This window comes from Mastigoproctus giganteus, chromosome 10, assembly GCF_048544385.1.
Source record: "Mastigoproctus giganteus isolate SK-2022 chromosome 10, ASM4854438v1, whole genome shotgun sequence".
Lineage (NCBI taxonomy): Eukaryota > Metazoa > Arthropoda > Arachnida > Uropygi > Thelyphonidae > Mastigoproctus > Mastigoproctus giganteus.
The window spans coordinates 170,188,065-170,204,155 of NC_143584.1; the positions used below are offsets into that span (position 1 = coordinate 170,188,065).

General features: G+C 37.7%; 1 protein-coding gene across 8 annotated transcripts in view; it reads right to left on the bottom strand.

Annotated features, from left to right (window-relative positions):
- The window catches only part of Tlk (Tousled-like kinase), a 651,915-nt gene that overhangs the window by 187,283 nt on the left and 448,541 nt on the right, over positions 1-16,091 (bottom strand). For all 8 annotated transcript variants that reach the window (XM_090383577.1, XM_090383580.1, XM_090383576.1 and 5 more), the window contains one exon: positions 1,651-1,787. In XM_090383577.1, coding sequence (XP_090239703.1) covers positions 1,651-1,787 — 137 coding nt within the window. The remainder of the gene's footprint in view (positions 1-1,650; positions 1,788-16,091) is intronic.

Here is a 16,091-nt window from a genome sequence, read left to right on the forward strand (position 1 = left end):
GAGCAGTGTGGAAGAATCTCACTGAGGTAAATGGGAGACTTTGCAATGAAAATGAAGTGGAGTGACTAATTTTCCATTGCCAGAAAATGTAGTCATCTGAGTCTTCCTCTAACTGAGGGAAAAGCCAGTTTATCAGCATCTGATAGATAATCCTAGTGATCCTGTTTTCCATGAAGAAAAATGGGCTGTAGATCTCCCATTTTGAAATGGTGCAAAAGATGTGAACTTTTGGCTAATCCTGTTCATGTTCTACAATGTGATTAGGATTTTCAGTGCTCCCAGATGTGCACTTTATAGTGATTCACTTTACTACTTAAGTGGCAGAATGTCTTGTTGTGGATTTGCCATTTTCATAACAAGACCATCTTTGTAGGCAAAACAGTGAAACACTTTCCTGTGACAATTTTAATCAAACTTTCAGAGTTATTCTAATGACTGGCAGTGTATATTACATGACTGTAGTCCACTGATTACTTCCCAATAAACATATGAAAGTGTATCATTCTGAACAACACACATCATTAGCACAACTCAAAGGAATATTATATTATGGCATATTTGACAGTACCAACTTCACTTTGAAATGCTATATCTAGTTGTACATTTCTATGCAGAGAATATTGTTCTCATACTTGTTTATTTTTGGATTGTGTTTCTGAGCACATAAAATTGAAAAATCACATCTACACACAATACTTATTATTTTCAGATTTTATAATACATGAAAAAATCTTGTGTATATGTCATATTTAGTTCTCATCTTACTGAAGGACAAAATTAGCCACCCACACACCCTCATAATATGAAGAATTTTTATTCACGGTTACAAATTTAATCGTGAAGCAGTAGTCTTACAATTTTTTGAGAAAAATGGGTCAAAACGATGGAGTCTGTTTTAAATCTTGAAAAGATACAGGTATGAATATTACTGTTAATCCTTATGGCAGTGTTTTGGGATGGGATAAATCCCATCCCAAAACACTGCCAATTTCAACTAATAGTTGAAATTGGTCAACTGTATAATTTTATTCTGATACTAGACTGGATAATCAAAACAAATAATACCCTTAGTAACAGCAATCCTGCTATACAAAAAAATTTATTCCCTACTTCACTTCCAATGTGAAGTAGGAAACAGATATAGAAAGGAGCAAAATCAAAGCAAAAACAAAAACTCTAGGGAAAATCAATACAGGAGGGGACATGCAATGCACTTTACACACAAACAGAATCATAAAGAATTATTTTTTAAAGCTATAGTTCGCCAATTAAAAAGTAAATAATGACACAGATCAAAATGAATACCATAATGGAGAAATACTAAAATTTACGCTGCTGTTTTCAAGTATTCCTGTTTTGGCTGATGAGATCCACAATACTGTTTATTGCAACACTGCATTGGTCTCATGTCCTTGTGGTTACATTCTGTCATTATGAATGGTCAAAAAGGAAGAAAGAAAGGTATAGAACTATTTCAAAGGGATAGTTCTAGACAAATGTAAAAGTTCTGGAACAGATTCAAGTTGTGAAAGGGTAGTGAGATAATTTTGAGATCTCCTGAAAAGAAGTCATTTAGCAACCAACTCAGCTTTATTTCACATAATGCATATAGATAAATAAAATCACCGATTATGTAACGCTAAAACTTACTTTATAAGCTCAGTAAATGCATAGCCATCAACCCAATTTTCTACAAAGGAAGCCCCCTGCCTCTGATTGATAAATTGACCTAGCCGGAGTCGGTTCTGCATACACTTTTGCCGCGCTGCTTTCTTTTCCATTGTAGACTATTTCAAAAAAGAAAAAGAAAAAGTTCAAATGAAGTATCATATAGACACAACCTATAATTAATTGTAATTCTTAATGCAAATGCATTTTTAAATTTTATCTGTAATTGAAGATTAAACTATATCCACTGACTGTAAATAATGTCATAATAGGTAAAATTAATGTTGTTTAATCCTTTTTTACAAATTGTACTGTTATTGTTAATGAGCTTTGTCACCAATAAATTTTGATGATGAGAACAACAGATTTACTCATTTTTTTTTTTTTTTTTTTATGAAAGCCCCAAACACAAGAGGTATTAGAACCTATAGTACTTAGTACTGTGCTTGGGTTGGAGGTTGAGAAGATGAAAGAAGACACTTGTTGACGTTAGAATTGAGCTACTGTCGACTGTAATTTTCAGGAAATACATATGAAGGAAGGTTGTTTCAGAAACCGGTAGTTGAATGAATAAATGAGGAAGATGAAAAATTGGTTCTGTGAGTTTGAAGTCGGACAGTAAATGGATGGTGACTGGTGGCGGCACGTGTTCGGACTGTTTTGAAAGAGAGCTGGAATTATAGAAGCCAATTCAGAAGAACAGTTCCCATGGAAGTATCTGTAGAAGAGGCATGCAGCAGAAACAGTATGTCTATGAGAAAGCGAGTGGAGAGACTATTAGAAATGAATCATTAATTAACCTAACTGCCCTCTTCTGAATGGAATCTAGAAGCCTGAGAGAGATTTTGGGGGCATCACCCCAGATGTGGGAACAACATTCCATGGCAGGGTGGATTTGCGATTTGTACAGAGTGAACAGCTGTTTGGAAGAAAAGTAACACCGAAAGCGAAAGAGAAAACCAAGTTTTTTAGGTGCAGAGGAAACAATATTTGTAATGTGCTTGTACCAAGAGAGATTAAAAGTCAGGGTAATCCCCAAAAGAGATCTATCATTTTGTCTAGAAATCGGAGTGTCATCAAAGATAAGCATAGGGGCAGAAGAATCCTTTTTGTAAGATATAAGACAAGACTGAGTTTTAGAAGGATTGAAATCAACTAAGTTATCTTTGCCCCACTGGAGAATTACCTGGAGATCAGCATTTAAGGAACTGGTAGTGGATATTCGAGAAGTTGAAGCTGATTGAGCAGGGCAAGGTTTCTCAAAATGGAAAGTGGAATGCAATGTGCTATCATCGGCAAAACTATGGATAGAATTTCCAGTCAATGGAAGAAGGTCATTAATATACAAGAGAAAAAGAGTGGGAGAAAGAACTGAACCTTGGGGGACACCAGCATTAGTGAAGAAGTTAGAAGCCATCTACGATCACCCTCAGTGAGTGATCAGAGAGAAAACTGGATAACCAATTACAAAAAAAAACTTGGCAAACCATAAGATGGAAGCTTGTTTAGACCTTTATGCCAAACATGATCGAAAGCCTTTGAGATGTCAAGAGCAACTGCTTGTGTTTCACCGAACTTTTCCATTGAATTTTTCCATAAATGGGTAACATAAGCCAGAATATCACCAGTGGATCAACACTGACGGAATCCATACTGGCGATTGTTGATCAGACGGAAGGTTTGATGATGGGAACAACAGATTTACTCATAGAAACAATCTGATTTTGGTATGCTATAATTTTATACACATCCAACAGAAATAATACACTGGTATGTAGAATGCTAACAATATATTACTAGTGTCATTTATCCCTCTTGCAACTAAGCAAGTATTACAGTATAATGTTAGAGATTTTCATTGCAAATATTTTTTACACTTTCAACAATATACAATACAGATTACACATTTACTAGCATTCAGCATGTTAATAATTTCTAATGTAAAATCAAAATTACTTTGTTATGTCATTATTATAGACACCAAAGCTGTTAACTTGTGGGAGAGGCTCCATATTAATGGTAATTAAAAGAAGATATAGATAACTTCTTTCACAGCTTCAATATGTCCTAATTCAGATGCACATTGACTTTCAAATCAGTAGGAGAAGGTACAAGACCTACTGGGAATTCCTATTACAATAATATATTGTCAGAACTAGATATGTGGACATAATAGGAATATCAGAAATATGGTGCCATTTTGATATATATCAAATGCAGAATTCGAATATGGTAAATATAAAGTGGCCAAAAGAATTGGCCACATTATTAAGAATTATCACATTTCATGAACTTACAATTCTCAACAAAAATAAGACAAAGATCTCATGCCATGGGGGGGGGGGTCTAAGTTGTTTACAATATGTTTCAGCTGAAACAACAAACACAATATTAATAAAAAACAGTTTCTTAAACATATCGCTTGCACCTTCTAGTTTGGTAGTAATGAAACCAGTCTTATCCATTTAGCTCAATATTCTTACCATTTTCCTCTCTCCAGCTCTTCACAACAAATGACCCTTCTCTCCACATCGTTCTCCACCTCTTCTTGCCATCTTGAGCAAGAAGAGGTGGAGAACGCCACCTTCAGCCTTCCTCTTGGTTTTTACCATCCAGTTTCATTTCTAACATCCTCGTTAGCAGTCTTATCCTCAGTTCCTTTTACAAGACAAAACAACCTCAGTCTGTTACTCTCAAACATTTCTTGTAATCATCCTTCTTCCACTGTCTCCCAAATGATCACGTTTCTTACTCCATCCTTTCTGGTTGCCTCTCAGAAACTTAATTTCCATGGCTTGAAATCTACTAATATCCTTCTCCCGCATTACCCATGATTCCGAGACAGGTTATTATCGGTACATTAAGCTCTACATAGTACCATCTTGCACTTCTCAGGCACCTCCTTTCTCCAAACTAGCTCTTTTAAACAGTAATGAAACATTAATTGGTCTGCTCCTTATAAATTCTCCCTTCTTTGTCTACTGCACTCCCCAAATATCTGAAACTATCCAATTCTTCCATCTTCTTTCCTTCAATAAAGATGTTAATTCCCTCCTCTCCCTCCTTCTTTGTCATTTTCATTGTGCTACTCTTAGCATATTTGTATTTCTTGCCTCCTCCACTCAGCTTTCCACCTGCTCCTGTATTTTTTTATTTTATTTTATTTTATTAATAGCAAGATACACAACAGGTAACCATTAACAGTGTATCTGAGATCAGATCAATAAACATAATAACAATAATATGAAATCCAACAGGACGATAAACATTGATATAGATTCAAACAATAAAAGCATATGTACAAAAGAGGATTGTATTAAGTTAAGTTACCGGTAAAACAAGTAATAATTAATCCATTAGAGAATAGAAAAATAATATAACAAATAATAAGCTACAATAATTAGATGTGAGCTAGTCACTTTGCAGTTTAAGAGAAGAGGCAAACTTGTGGATGGAGTTCATCAGTGATTGGGAGTTGTCAAAGAAGTCAATGAGAGAGTCATTTGCTGATTTGCTGATTCTGTTCAGTGGACTGAACTTCATAAAGTCCGTGTTGGCAGAGTCAAGGCGAAACGGTGTAAGGTTCTTGACTTGTCTACAGGGCGCATTGAAGTTTATTTTACTCAGGATATCAGATGCTTCATAAATTCCAGTGATTACTTTGGCTAGAAGGGCGATGTCAGCAGTAACTCTTCTAGTGCACAGAGGCCTCAGATGAAAGTAATCACACAGCGATTCATAATACACTGAGTGATAGAATAGAGGATTGCAGTACGTAAGGTAACGGACAAAATTTTTTTGGACTGCTTCAATTTTGTTAGTTAAAGTCTTGGTGTGAGGATTCCAGATGGGTGAACTGAATTCAAGGATTGGCATATCTGTAGTTTTTAAACTTGTATGTGTTCCGTTTGATGAATCCCAGTGTTTTGAATGCTTTGCTGGTGATTTTAAGGACATGGGCATCGAATTTAGCACTGCTGGAAAAGAGAATCCCCAAGTCATTAACTTGGTCACACCTTTCGATGATCACAGAGTTAACAGTGTACTCCGTATTCATTAGTTGTGGAGATCTGCAAGTTGAGAAAGAGATTACTTTGCACTTCGAGGGGTTAGCAGACAAGCCATTCAGAGATAGCCACAGAGAGAATTTATTGAGAGCACATTGAAGCTGTTGAGCATCGGTAATCTCCTTCACTGCTGAGTAGATCTTAAGATCATCTGCATAGAGAGCAACTTGAACATTGGGGGTGTAGATGAAAGAAGGAAGATCATTTACGAAAACAATGAAGAGAAAAGGACCTAAGGGAGAGCCTTGTGGTACTCCGCTTAGTGGTATAAAACAGTCTGAGTTCACTTGATCGATGATAACTCTCAAGGAACGATGCGTAATATAGCTGCGTAGCCATGAGAGCAAAGGGTCACGGATACCATATAGCTTAAGTTTTTCCAGAAGTTGTTCGTGCGGGACTTTATCAAATGCCTTAGATATGTCTGTGTAGACTGCATCAACTTGTAGGTGGTTATCAAGAGCTTCCGAGGTGTATTGCCAGAAAGGAAGTAAATTTGTGACTACTGACTTGCCACTGCAGAAACCATGTTGATTCTGATCAATGAAAGGCCTGAAGAATTCGAAGAGATGTTTGTGTACTGCTGTGTCGAAGAGTTTAGCCAGGCTGTTTTGCAAGGTTATGGGTCTGTAATCAGATACGTCATTTTTATCACCTTTTTTGAAAATAGGAACTATATTGACCTGCTTAAAGTGCTTAGGATACTTCCCCAGCTGAGAGACAAGTTGAAGATCCGCAGTATGAGGGGTTTTAATGTAGTGACAGTCATTTTCCAAAATAAGCCTGGAATGTCATCTGGGCCTCTAGTATTGTCATTTCTCATGCTTTTTAATGCCGAATTTAAATCTTCATCAGTGATAAAGAGGTTAATGAGGATATCATCTTTAACAGGTGTGAAATCAGGAAATGAGGCAGGTCTCAATGTATCATTTGTTTGAATTCTAGAAAAGTGTTTGGCAAACTCTTGAGCAATACTGAATTCGTCAGATAAGAGAATTCCATCTGCGTTATGGAGTTGTAACTTTCTACTGGTTATATTCTTATGTTTCATGTAATTCCAGAATGGTTTGATATCTCTGTGAGTAAGCAGACTATCCTGAACTGACTCTGTATACCTATTGTAAGAGTTTAATATGAGCGTTTTCACTTCTTTGCGGAGTTGGCTGAATATTTCGTAATATTGGCTGTCACCTGATTGCTTATATTTGTTTCTATAAAATTCTTTGGATTTAATTTTATGTATTAATTCGCTATTATACCAGTGCGGATAGGTAGAGTGTGTGGTAAGATGGGATTGAGGAACAATGTCAGATATAACTGAATGGACACAGTTAATCAGGTTGCTGGTGAGCACATCGATGTCATCCATAGTGTCAGCGAGCTGCTTGTCTACGTTTCTTAGAGCTAGGTTGAGCAGAGGCCAGTCAGCCATTCTGAAATTGAATCGTGGAGAACAGGAGCTGCATTTGAAGTTATGAGAGGTCACTGTGATGTCAAAAGTAATTGGCGAATGATCAGAGTGAAATATAGGGTTGTCATTGTGAACATCTATATGAGTAGAGGAAAATATTAGGTCGAGGTAGGCATTTTCTCTGGTTGGAAAATTGCAAATTTGTTCAAGACCATAGCTGTGAGGCATATTAAAGAGAGCCCTAGTCTGCAGTGATGGAGAAGAAGATCCTAAATTGGCCAGTTGACAGTTAAAGTCACCCAAAACCATTGCTATGTCGGCAGATTGAATTAGTGGGAAGATAGACAAATCATCAGACAAATCAACAAATCATCAGCAAACATTATCACTTTCATTTTTTCTGTCCCTATCCTTGTCTCCACAGCATTTGCTATATCATCCATTACTAGTATGAAAGTAGAGGTGAGAGTGGACTACCCTTTGTCAGTCCATTATTAAATTTCAAACCAGTGTGTTTCCAACCATTGTTTTCACGCAGGTTTCAGTCCCTCTGCACAACTTTTAATACTCTGCATCAATGACTTTCCAACTTCCTGTTTCCTTAACAGCTGCCTTGCCCTTCTTTCTAGGCTATCATATGCCTTTTCAATATCCAAATAAGCCATGATCAGATCCCTTCCACACTCAAATGTTTTTGCATCATTTGTCACACAGAAAAAATTAGATTCGTTGTCAATCTACCTTTTCTGAAGCCACTGTGCTCTTCCTACTTTCAAATTATTTGCATATGCTACTCTCTTCTCTACTTTTCAACACCTTTCTTATACTGTTAATATTAGCAAAGGCTTCTAATCCTTATATTAAGAGTAGAAGGAAGGGGTTGAATCACACTGGGCCACTTGATGGCAATGGATTAACCTTAGTCAGGTTGCTGACAAATTGAATAGGTATTTTTCATCTACATTCAACACATGAGGAATTCTTTAAAGGAGGGAATGACAGAAATTTATCAAATTCTAATGGGGAGCTAAATGATTTTGTGATAATGGAAAGGAAATTGGAAGAGAAATTATTGAAGTTAAACATAAAAATGGCCTCTATTCAATTATATTAAGGGAGGTAGCAGAGAAAGATAAGCAAACCCACAGCTGGAATTACAAGAGCATCCTTGGATTCAGAGGAGGTCCCTATGGACTGGGGATTAGCATTAGCATTAGTAGAGGCATTTGATGCAAGAAAGCAAGCTTATGCAGCATCAGCCAAAAAAAAAAAACCCCACTTCCACTTCACCCCTCTGTTTGTTCAAAATACCTGTCCAGCTGAGCCTTAAACTTATTTAGGTTATCAACCTCCACCACAAGGGATGGAAGTCTGTTCCACCAACCAACCACCCGCTGGCTAAAGGCAAATTTCCGCACGTCTATCCTACATCTGTCTTTCCTCAATTTGAATTTATGCCCTCTCAGGTGACTTTTCTGAGCTAGAGGAAGAATCCCATCAGCATTGATGCATGCTCAAACCATTCAATGCTTTATACACCTCTATCAGATCACCTCGCTGGTGCCTAGTCTCCAGACACTGTAACTTGCAAAACTTAAGCCTTTCTTCGTAAGAGCACCCCTTTGTTCCATTCACTAATCTTGTTGCCCTTCTCTGTACTCGTTCCAGCAGCTCTACATCCTTCTTGAAATGAGGCCTCCAGACCTGTATACAGTACTCTAGGTGTGGCCTGACCATTGCCTTATACAATGGAATAATCACCTCCTTATCCCTGCTGCAAAAATTCCTGTATATCATTGACAGTACTCCATGAGCTACTCTTGCAGCTCGTCTGCACTGCTCAGAGAACTTCATATCTGCCTGCACAACCACCCCCAAGTCCCTTTCATTCTCTACCACTGTCAGTGTAGTACCACAGAGTTGATACGTTGCTCTGGGGTTGCTGTTTCCCATGTGTAGTACTTTACATTTGTCAAATGTTAAACTTCATTTGCCACCTCTCAGCCCATCTGCTCAACCTTTCCAGATCCTGTTGCAGCAGCATAGTGTCAGTAGTGTCCTTGACAACCCTGCCAACCTTTGTATCGTCTGCAAACTTGGACATTAAGCTTGATATACCATCATCAATATCGTTTATAAATACAGAAAACAATAATGGACCCAACACTGAGCCCTGAGGGACTCCACTAATAACATTAGTCCACAATGAGCAGTGTCCATTGATTACCACTCTGTCTTCTCCCCCTCAACCACCCCTTTATCCATAGCAGCAATTTGCCTCCAATGTCACACTGCTCCAATTTGTGTAGCAGTCTTCCATGTGCAACAGTATCAAAAGCCTTTCTAAGATCCAAGTATATAATATCAAAGTTATTCCCTGCATCCAGTTCTTTTGTGACTGCATCATAGTATCCAATCAAGTTGGTCAGGCAAGACTTCCCCTTAACAAAACCATGCTGTGTCTGAGCTATAACTGAAGTCTTGTCTAAATGATCCTGCAGTGCTTCTTTAACCAGTGCCTCCATTAATTTTCCTGGAACAGAAGTTAAGCTCACAGGTCTATAATTACTTGTGTCAGCCTTTGATCCTCCTTTGTGAATTGGGGTCACATTTGCACATTTCCAGTCTATGGGTACCTCCCCTGAGTCCAAGGAAGCTCTCATAATTATGGCTAAGGGCCTGCTTACTTCCTTTGCTGCCTCCTTCAATATAACTGGATAGATCCCATCCACCCCGGGTGCCTTTCTTGTGTTTATCTTCAACAGTTTCTCCTCCACTTTACTCCCAGTTATTTCAAGATTCTGTAGCTTACTGCTAGAGTTGAATACACCTCTGGCATTCCCCTTGCTGAATAACTCCTCATGTGTGAATGTCAATGCAAAATATTCATTTAGTTTGTTAGCTACCTGAGCAGGATCATCAACAGTTGACCCATCAATATCAAGTGGACCAATCTGATTCATCCCCTTCCTTCTAGAGTTTACATAAGTAAAGAACTCTTTGCTGTTTTTCTTTGCATCCCTTGCCAAGGATTTCTCGTAATCTGCCTTCGCCTGCCTAATCTCCTTTGTAACTTGGTTGCATATCAACTTGTATCTGTCATAGGCTTCTGTGTCATGTGTTAATTTGTAAGTATCCCATGCATTTTTCTTCTCTGCCATATGCCTCATTAGTTCATCTGACATCCATTTTGGCCTAAACCTTGAACAATATTTCTTAGTTGGTATGTAAAGCCTAGTAGCTTCCAAGATAAGTTCTTTGAATGCTTCCCATTTTGAATTTGCTGTTGGTAACATCATCAGTTGGTCCCACTGTATAGAATTTAAATACTGTCTCAGTCCATTGTAGTCGCCTTTACGGAAGCAATAACCCTTCCCTTTACCCCTAATGGTAGTTACGTCTTTGAGTAAATCCCACTTCAGCACACTGTGATCACTGCCACCTAGTGGTTCAATTATCTTCAGATTCTTAATGCATGAAGAATCACTGCTGATAATCAAATCAAGAGTATTACTCCCTCTAGTTGCCTCCCGAACATGCTGATGTAGAAAACAATCATCCAATAAATCCACAAAAGCCCTGCTAGTGTGTGAGTAACCAGCCCCCAAATTCCAGTCAATATCTGGGAAATTAAAATCTCCCATTATAAGACTCTCTGATTTACTGGCTCACTCTATTTCCCTGTACAGTTCCTTATTACACTCATCAGAGTCATTAGGCCTATAGCACACTCCTACTCTCAATTTTGATCTCCCAATGCTTATGTCACACCAAACTGACTCAACACTGCACTGTCCCGCGATGTCGACTGGCTTCACTTCCTTGGTTTTTATGTGTTTCTTAACTAATAGCATAACCCCTCCCCCCTTCCTATCCTGTCTATCCTTTCTGTAGACGTTGTACTCCCCAAATTGCAGTTCTGCATCCCTTATATCTGTGTGACACCACGTCTCTGATATCCCAACAATATCTGCCTTTGATGTTTTGAGCAATACCTCAAATTCATCAAATTTATTTACTAAACTCCTAGCATTGGTGTACACGCAAGTATACCTGCACCTGTTTCTATTCTTAGCTACCCTAACACAACCCATGTGTTTACTTGTACCGCAATGACTCCCAGCAGTCTCTGAAATACCATGCATCTTGTTTTTCAGGCTTCTGCTCATTCTAATAGAAGCAGTGCAAGAATCTCTTTCGCCTCTACCAGTGGCTACTGTCAATCTATTGGTCTTTGTCTCCCCCCAAGCTAGCAGTTTTCTGACCCGCCTAACACTGCCTCGATAGCATCAGCAAATATTCTTGCACCCTTTCTATTTAAGTGTATCCCATCCCTGTAGAAGCAATCTCTCCTGTTAACAAGTACAGATGTACAAATGTATCCCCAATTCATAAAGGAGGATCAAAAGGTGACAAGAATAATTACAGACTTGTTAGCTTAACATCTGTTCTAGGGAAAATAATGCAGTCACTGGTTAAAGAAGCAATGCAGGATCATCTAGACAGGAATGCAATTATACTGCAGCCACGGCATGGCTTTGTTAAGGGGTGGTTTTGTCTAACCAATCTGATTGGATACTCTGGTGCAGTGACCAAGGAACTCTATGCAAAAAAATAAGTTCAATATCATATACTTGGATTTCAAGAAAGCTTTTGATACTGTTGCACATAAAAGACTGCTGTACAACTTGGAGCAGTGTGGCATTAAGGGCAAGTTACTGCTGTGGATAAAGGGATGATTGAATGGAAGACAAGAGTGGTTATCAATGGGCAATGCTCTTTGTGGAATAGTGTTATCAGCGGAGTCCTCCAGGGTTCAGTGCTGGGACCATTGTTGTTTCAGTATTTATTAACGATATTGATGAAGGTATATTAAGTTAAATGTCCAAGTCTGCAGCGATAGAGAAGTTGGCAGGGTGGTTAATGACAGTATTCAGGGAGAAATATTACAACAAGATCTAAGAAAATTAGGTTGATGGGCTGAGAAATGGCAGTTAAAGTTTAACATTGACAAATGCAAGGTACTGCATATGGGTAGCAGTAATTCTAGAGCAACTTATCAACTGTATGGTACTATACTCAGTGTAGTGTAAAATGAAAAAGGCCCAGAGAGTAATTGTGCAGTCAGATATGAAATTCTCTGAGTAGTGCAGGCATACTGCCAGGACATCTCATGGGATTTTGTCAATGATATACAAAAACTTTGCTAGCTAGATTAAGGTGATTATCCCTTTGTACAAGGCCATGGTTAGGCCACATCTTGAGTTCTGTATACAAGTCTGGAGGCCTCATTTTAGGAGGGATGTAGATCTGCTGGAACAGGTGCAGAGAACAAAAGGGTACTTTTACCAAGAAAGAAGATCTTACTGAGTGTTTAAGGCATTGAATGGATTCAGTAAGCTAAACATTGATGGAATTCTTCTTCTTGCTGAGAATACACACATGAGGGGACATAAATTCAAACTGAGGAAGGATGGTTGCAGGACAGATGTGCAGAAATTTGCCTTCAGCCAGTGGGTGGCTAATTGTTGGAACAGGCTTCAATCTGCTGTGGAAGTGGAAGGAAGAACTAGATAAATTCTTGGAGGGTATGCATGGGTGAAGTGCAAGTTTTTTTTTTTTTGAATGATGCTATATAAGCTTGCTTTCTTGTATAATTTGCGACTACTATTAGTTTCGTACAATTCCCCTACTTGACTAGTCAGTGTGATCCTTCTACATTCTCACCTTTTCCTGTCCCCTTTTTATATATAGGCACAATCAATCCTCTTTTCCAGTCTCTCTCAATATCTTTTTCACCTCCCATATTACTTTCATTACTCTGTGCATCCACTGGAATCATGCTTGGCCAGCACATCTTACCATTTCAGTAGTCACTTCGTCACAACCTGGCGATTTACTTCCTTTCATCTTTTCCAATGCTGGCACCACTTCACTTCTTGATATTCCTCTCTCCCACCCCTTCTTCCATTGTATCTCCTTTTCCTCTGATGTTCAATAGCCTCATAATATATTCTTTCCACTTTTTCCTTATTTCTCCTTCATTTGTCTTCCCATCTCATTATACAGGTAATATTGTTCCTTCCTATTCCTCCTCCTATTCTTCACTAATCCAAATAACCTCTTTTTCCCATTATTAACAACTTAGATCTTGCAACCAGCTCTCCAACCATTTCTTTTTTTTTTTCTTTGACTATTCTCTTTGCATCCCTTTTTGTTTCTTTAATTTTCTCTCTGACACGTCTGTTTGGTTTTAACGTCACTTTCTAAAGGCCCTATTCTTCCTTAGAGTAGCCCCTTTTCTTCTTTGTTCCATTACTGTCTCCTTCCATCTCCTCATACTGCTTGTCCTCCCATACACTTCCTCTGCATTCACAACCATAGCCCTTTTAAATCCTTCATATTCCTCCTCTACTCCTTGTACTTCATTCTCAGGCCTCAGTTTCTCTATACATTTTTCCTATAGCATTAGCATTAGTAGAGGCATATGATGCAAGAAAGCAAGCTTATTCAGCATCAGCCAAAAAAAAAAAAAAAAAAAACACAACCATTACTCCCATTTCACCCCTCCGTTCGTTCGAAATACCTGTCCAGCTTATAATCTTGTTTTAAAGCCTCCATATCTTAATCCTCTTTTGTCTTCTTTTCTTTCTCTTTTTCATTGATGCTATCCCCCCTATATATAAGTAGTCCATGATCACTGGCCATTGCTGCTCCTAGTAGGGCCTTAACATCCTTCACTCTCAGCCATAGGTTGCTACTAATTACCGTATTTCTTCGATTCTAAGATGCACTTCCCCCCCATAAAAGTCTCTAAAAAGGGGGTGCGTCTTAGTATTGATGGCGTCTTACAATCACAGTTTTTTTCCCTAATTTTCCCACACTTTGCACACGGCACCACCACATTGTTTTTATGCAGAAACTCTGCCTCCAATTTTGACAGTTATTGCATTCTCCAATTCCACTGGAGAATAAAGTGGCGTGAGTGATTTCACGGCCTGTCGAAATATGAAGCCACCGTTATTTCATTATAGTGGAGCCTGCTCAGCAAAAACTAGAAAGTTTTTGCTGAGTGGAGTATTTCTTTAAATACTCCTTCATTTCTTTCTTGAACATAACCTTTTCCTTACTTTCACATCCTGTTTGTAGCATAAACACCTGTAGAATGTTGATCCTCTACCTATTTCAATTCTAGCTTGAAATAGTCCTCCAGCTATTTCAAGAAATAGCAGGAAGTTTTACTGTTTCTTAGTTAACATTAACAACACATATATATTTGTTCTAAGTCATTTCCTTCGGGTTCCCAACATTTCAGCATGGGTCAGAGTATGCTTAATCTCTTTTAACATCCTGATCTAAATGTCTTTTGTGCAATATCAAGAAATAAGAGAGGTTCCTCAGAATAAGCAAAATAAAATTGTAATTTTAATTTTCATATTTTAAATAAACAGATTTTACAATTTTAAATTTTGATACAAATTTTTTCTATATAATTATAACTTCTATAATTAAAGGTGGTAGTCACTGATATTTTTAAATCTATACTACTACGACTAATACTGCCTTAAGAAACATATTTGCACTCAATAAAATATGATGTTTAAAACAATCCACTTCTAAATAAAACATTTTGGAAGTGTTTTATTTAGAGATTTTTTAGAGTTACTGTGGACCTCCACTCTATCTTTCTTTAATATTCAGAGCCTTTTTCTCAAATGTCACTCAAATTAGAAAAATCTAAGCTTACCTTCTCTCTTCTTTAAATGAATGAAGCCATGTAACAATACTCATTTTTATGTGGTTTTCATACATAAAATGGTGGTTTATTGAATTTAACCTTTACCATATCCATCTGTCTGCCTGTAACACCTCAACTCATGGATGGATTTTCATGAAATTTTATGAAAAAAAATTTTATAATGGTCACAGTTATTTGACTATCCATTTCTCCATAATACTGGTCTTTTGTTTTGTCATTTTGTCTGTCCTCTGTAAACTACTGAACATACAGAGGAATATCCATATATTGCATTCATTTGTGCATTAGAGAAATTTTTAAATATAATCTAGTATCATCTTGTTCCACATTTGGTTAACTGTAATACAAAATAACAGTAGGCTAAATTATATTCACTTATTCCAGAACAATACAGTCAACGTATTTCTCACTGTTTCCTTCTGAAGTGCATAAAAGGCCTAAAAAGTTTGGGAATATGTTAATTAAAATATGACTTGTATTTCCAGTATTGATGAAATGTAGTGGGAGGGGCATTCAAAAAGTTTTGTCAAACATATACTCTTGATTTGGGTACAAAGGAATAGGAGATAGTCTTAGTAGTAGCTGTACAAAATTTCAGCCATATAACTTATTCTGTTTCTTTTTGGCAGGTGTGATTCTGAAGTCTGCTGACAATCAAGCCAAAGATGCAAAAATTTGAGCAGCAAATTGTTATAAAATTTCTAACCAAAGAGATGTGGAATTACTAGAAATCATTCAACATTTGAACAATAATTGAATTTAAGCATGGCTGAGAGAGAAGTGAAGATGATCCAAGAATTGGGTGGCAGCAACAGCCCAAAATGAGGAAATGGTCAACAAGGTGCATAAATTAGTTATGGAAGACTGTAAAATGAATGTTGAACAGACAGCAAATAAAGTAAAGATTACCCCTGGGTCAGTACATCTTATCCAACATTAGCAGCTATGCATGACAAAGGTGTCTTACCAGTGGGTTCCAAGAATGCTGAGCAACAGTCACAAAGAGGCAAGAATGAACTTTGCCAGGTCTCTTTTGGAGCATGCCACTCCAAATGAAGAAGAGTTTTTTGCCCAAATTGTTAATGATGTTGGGTTCACCACTTTGATCCAGAATCTAAAGTTGCCACCATGCAGTAGAAACATACTGGGTCATCAACTCAAAAAAAAAATTCAAATTGCAAGCCTC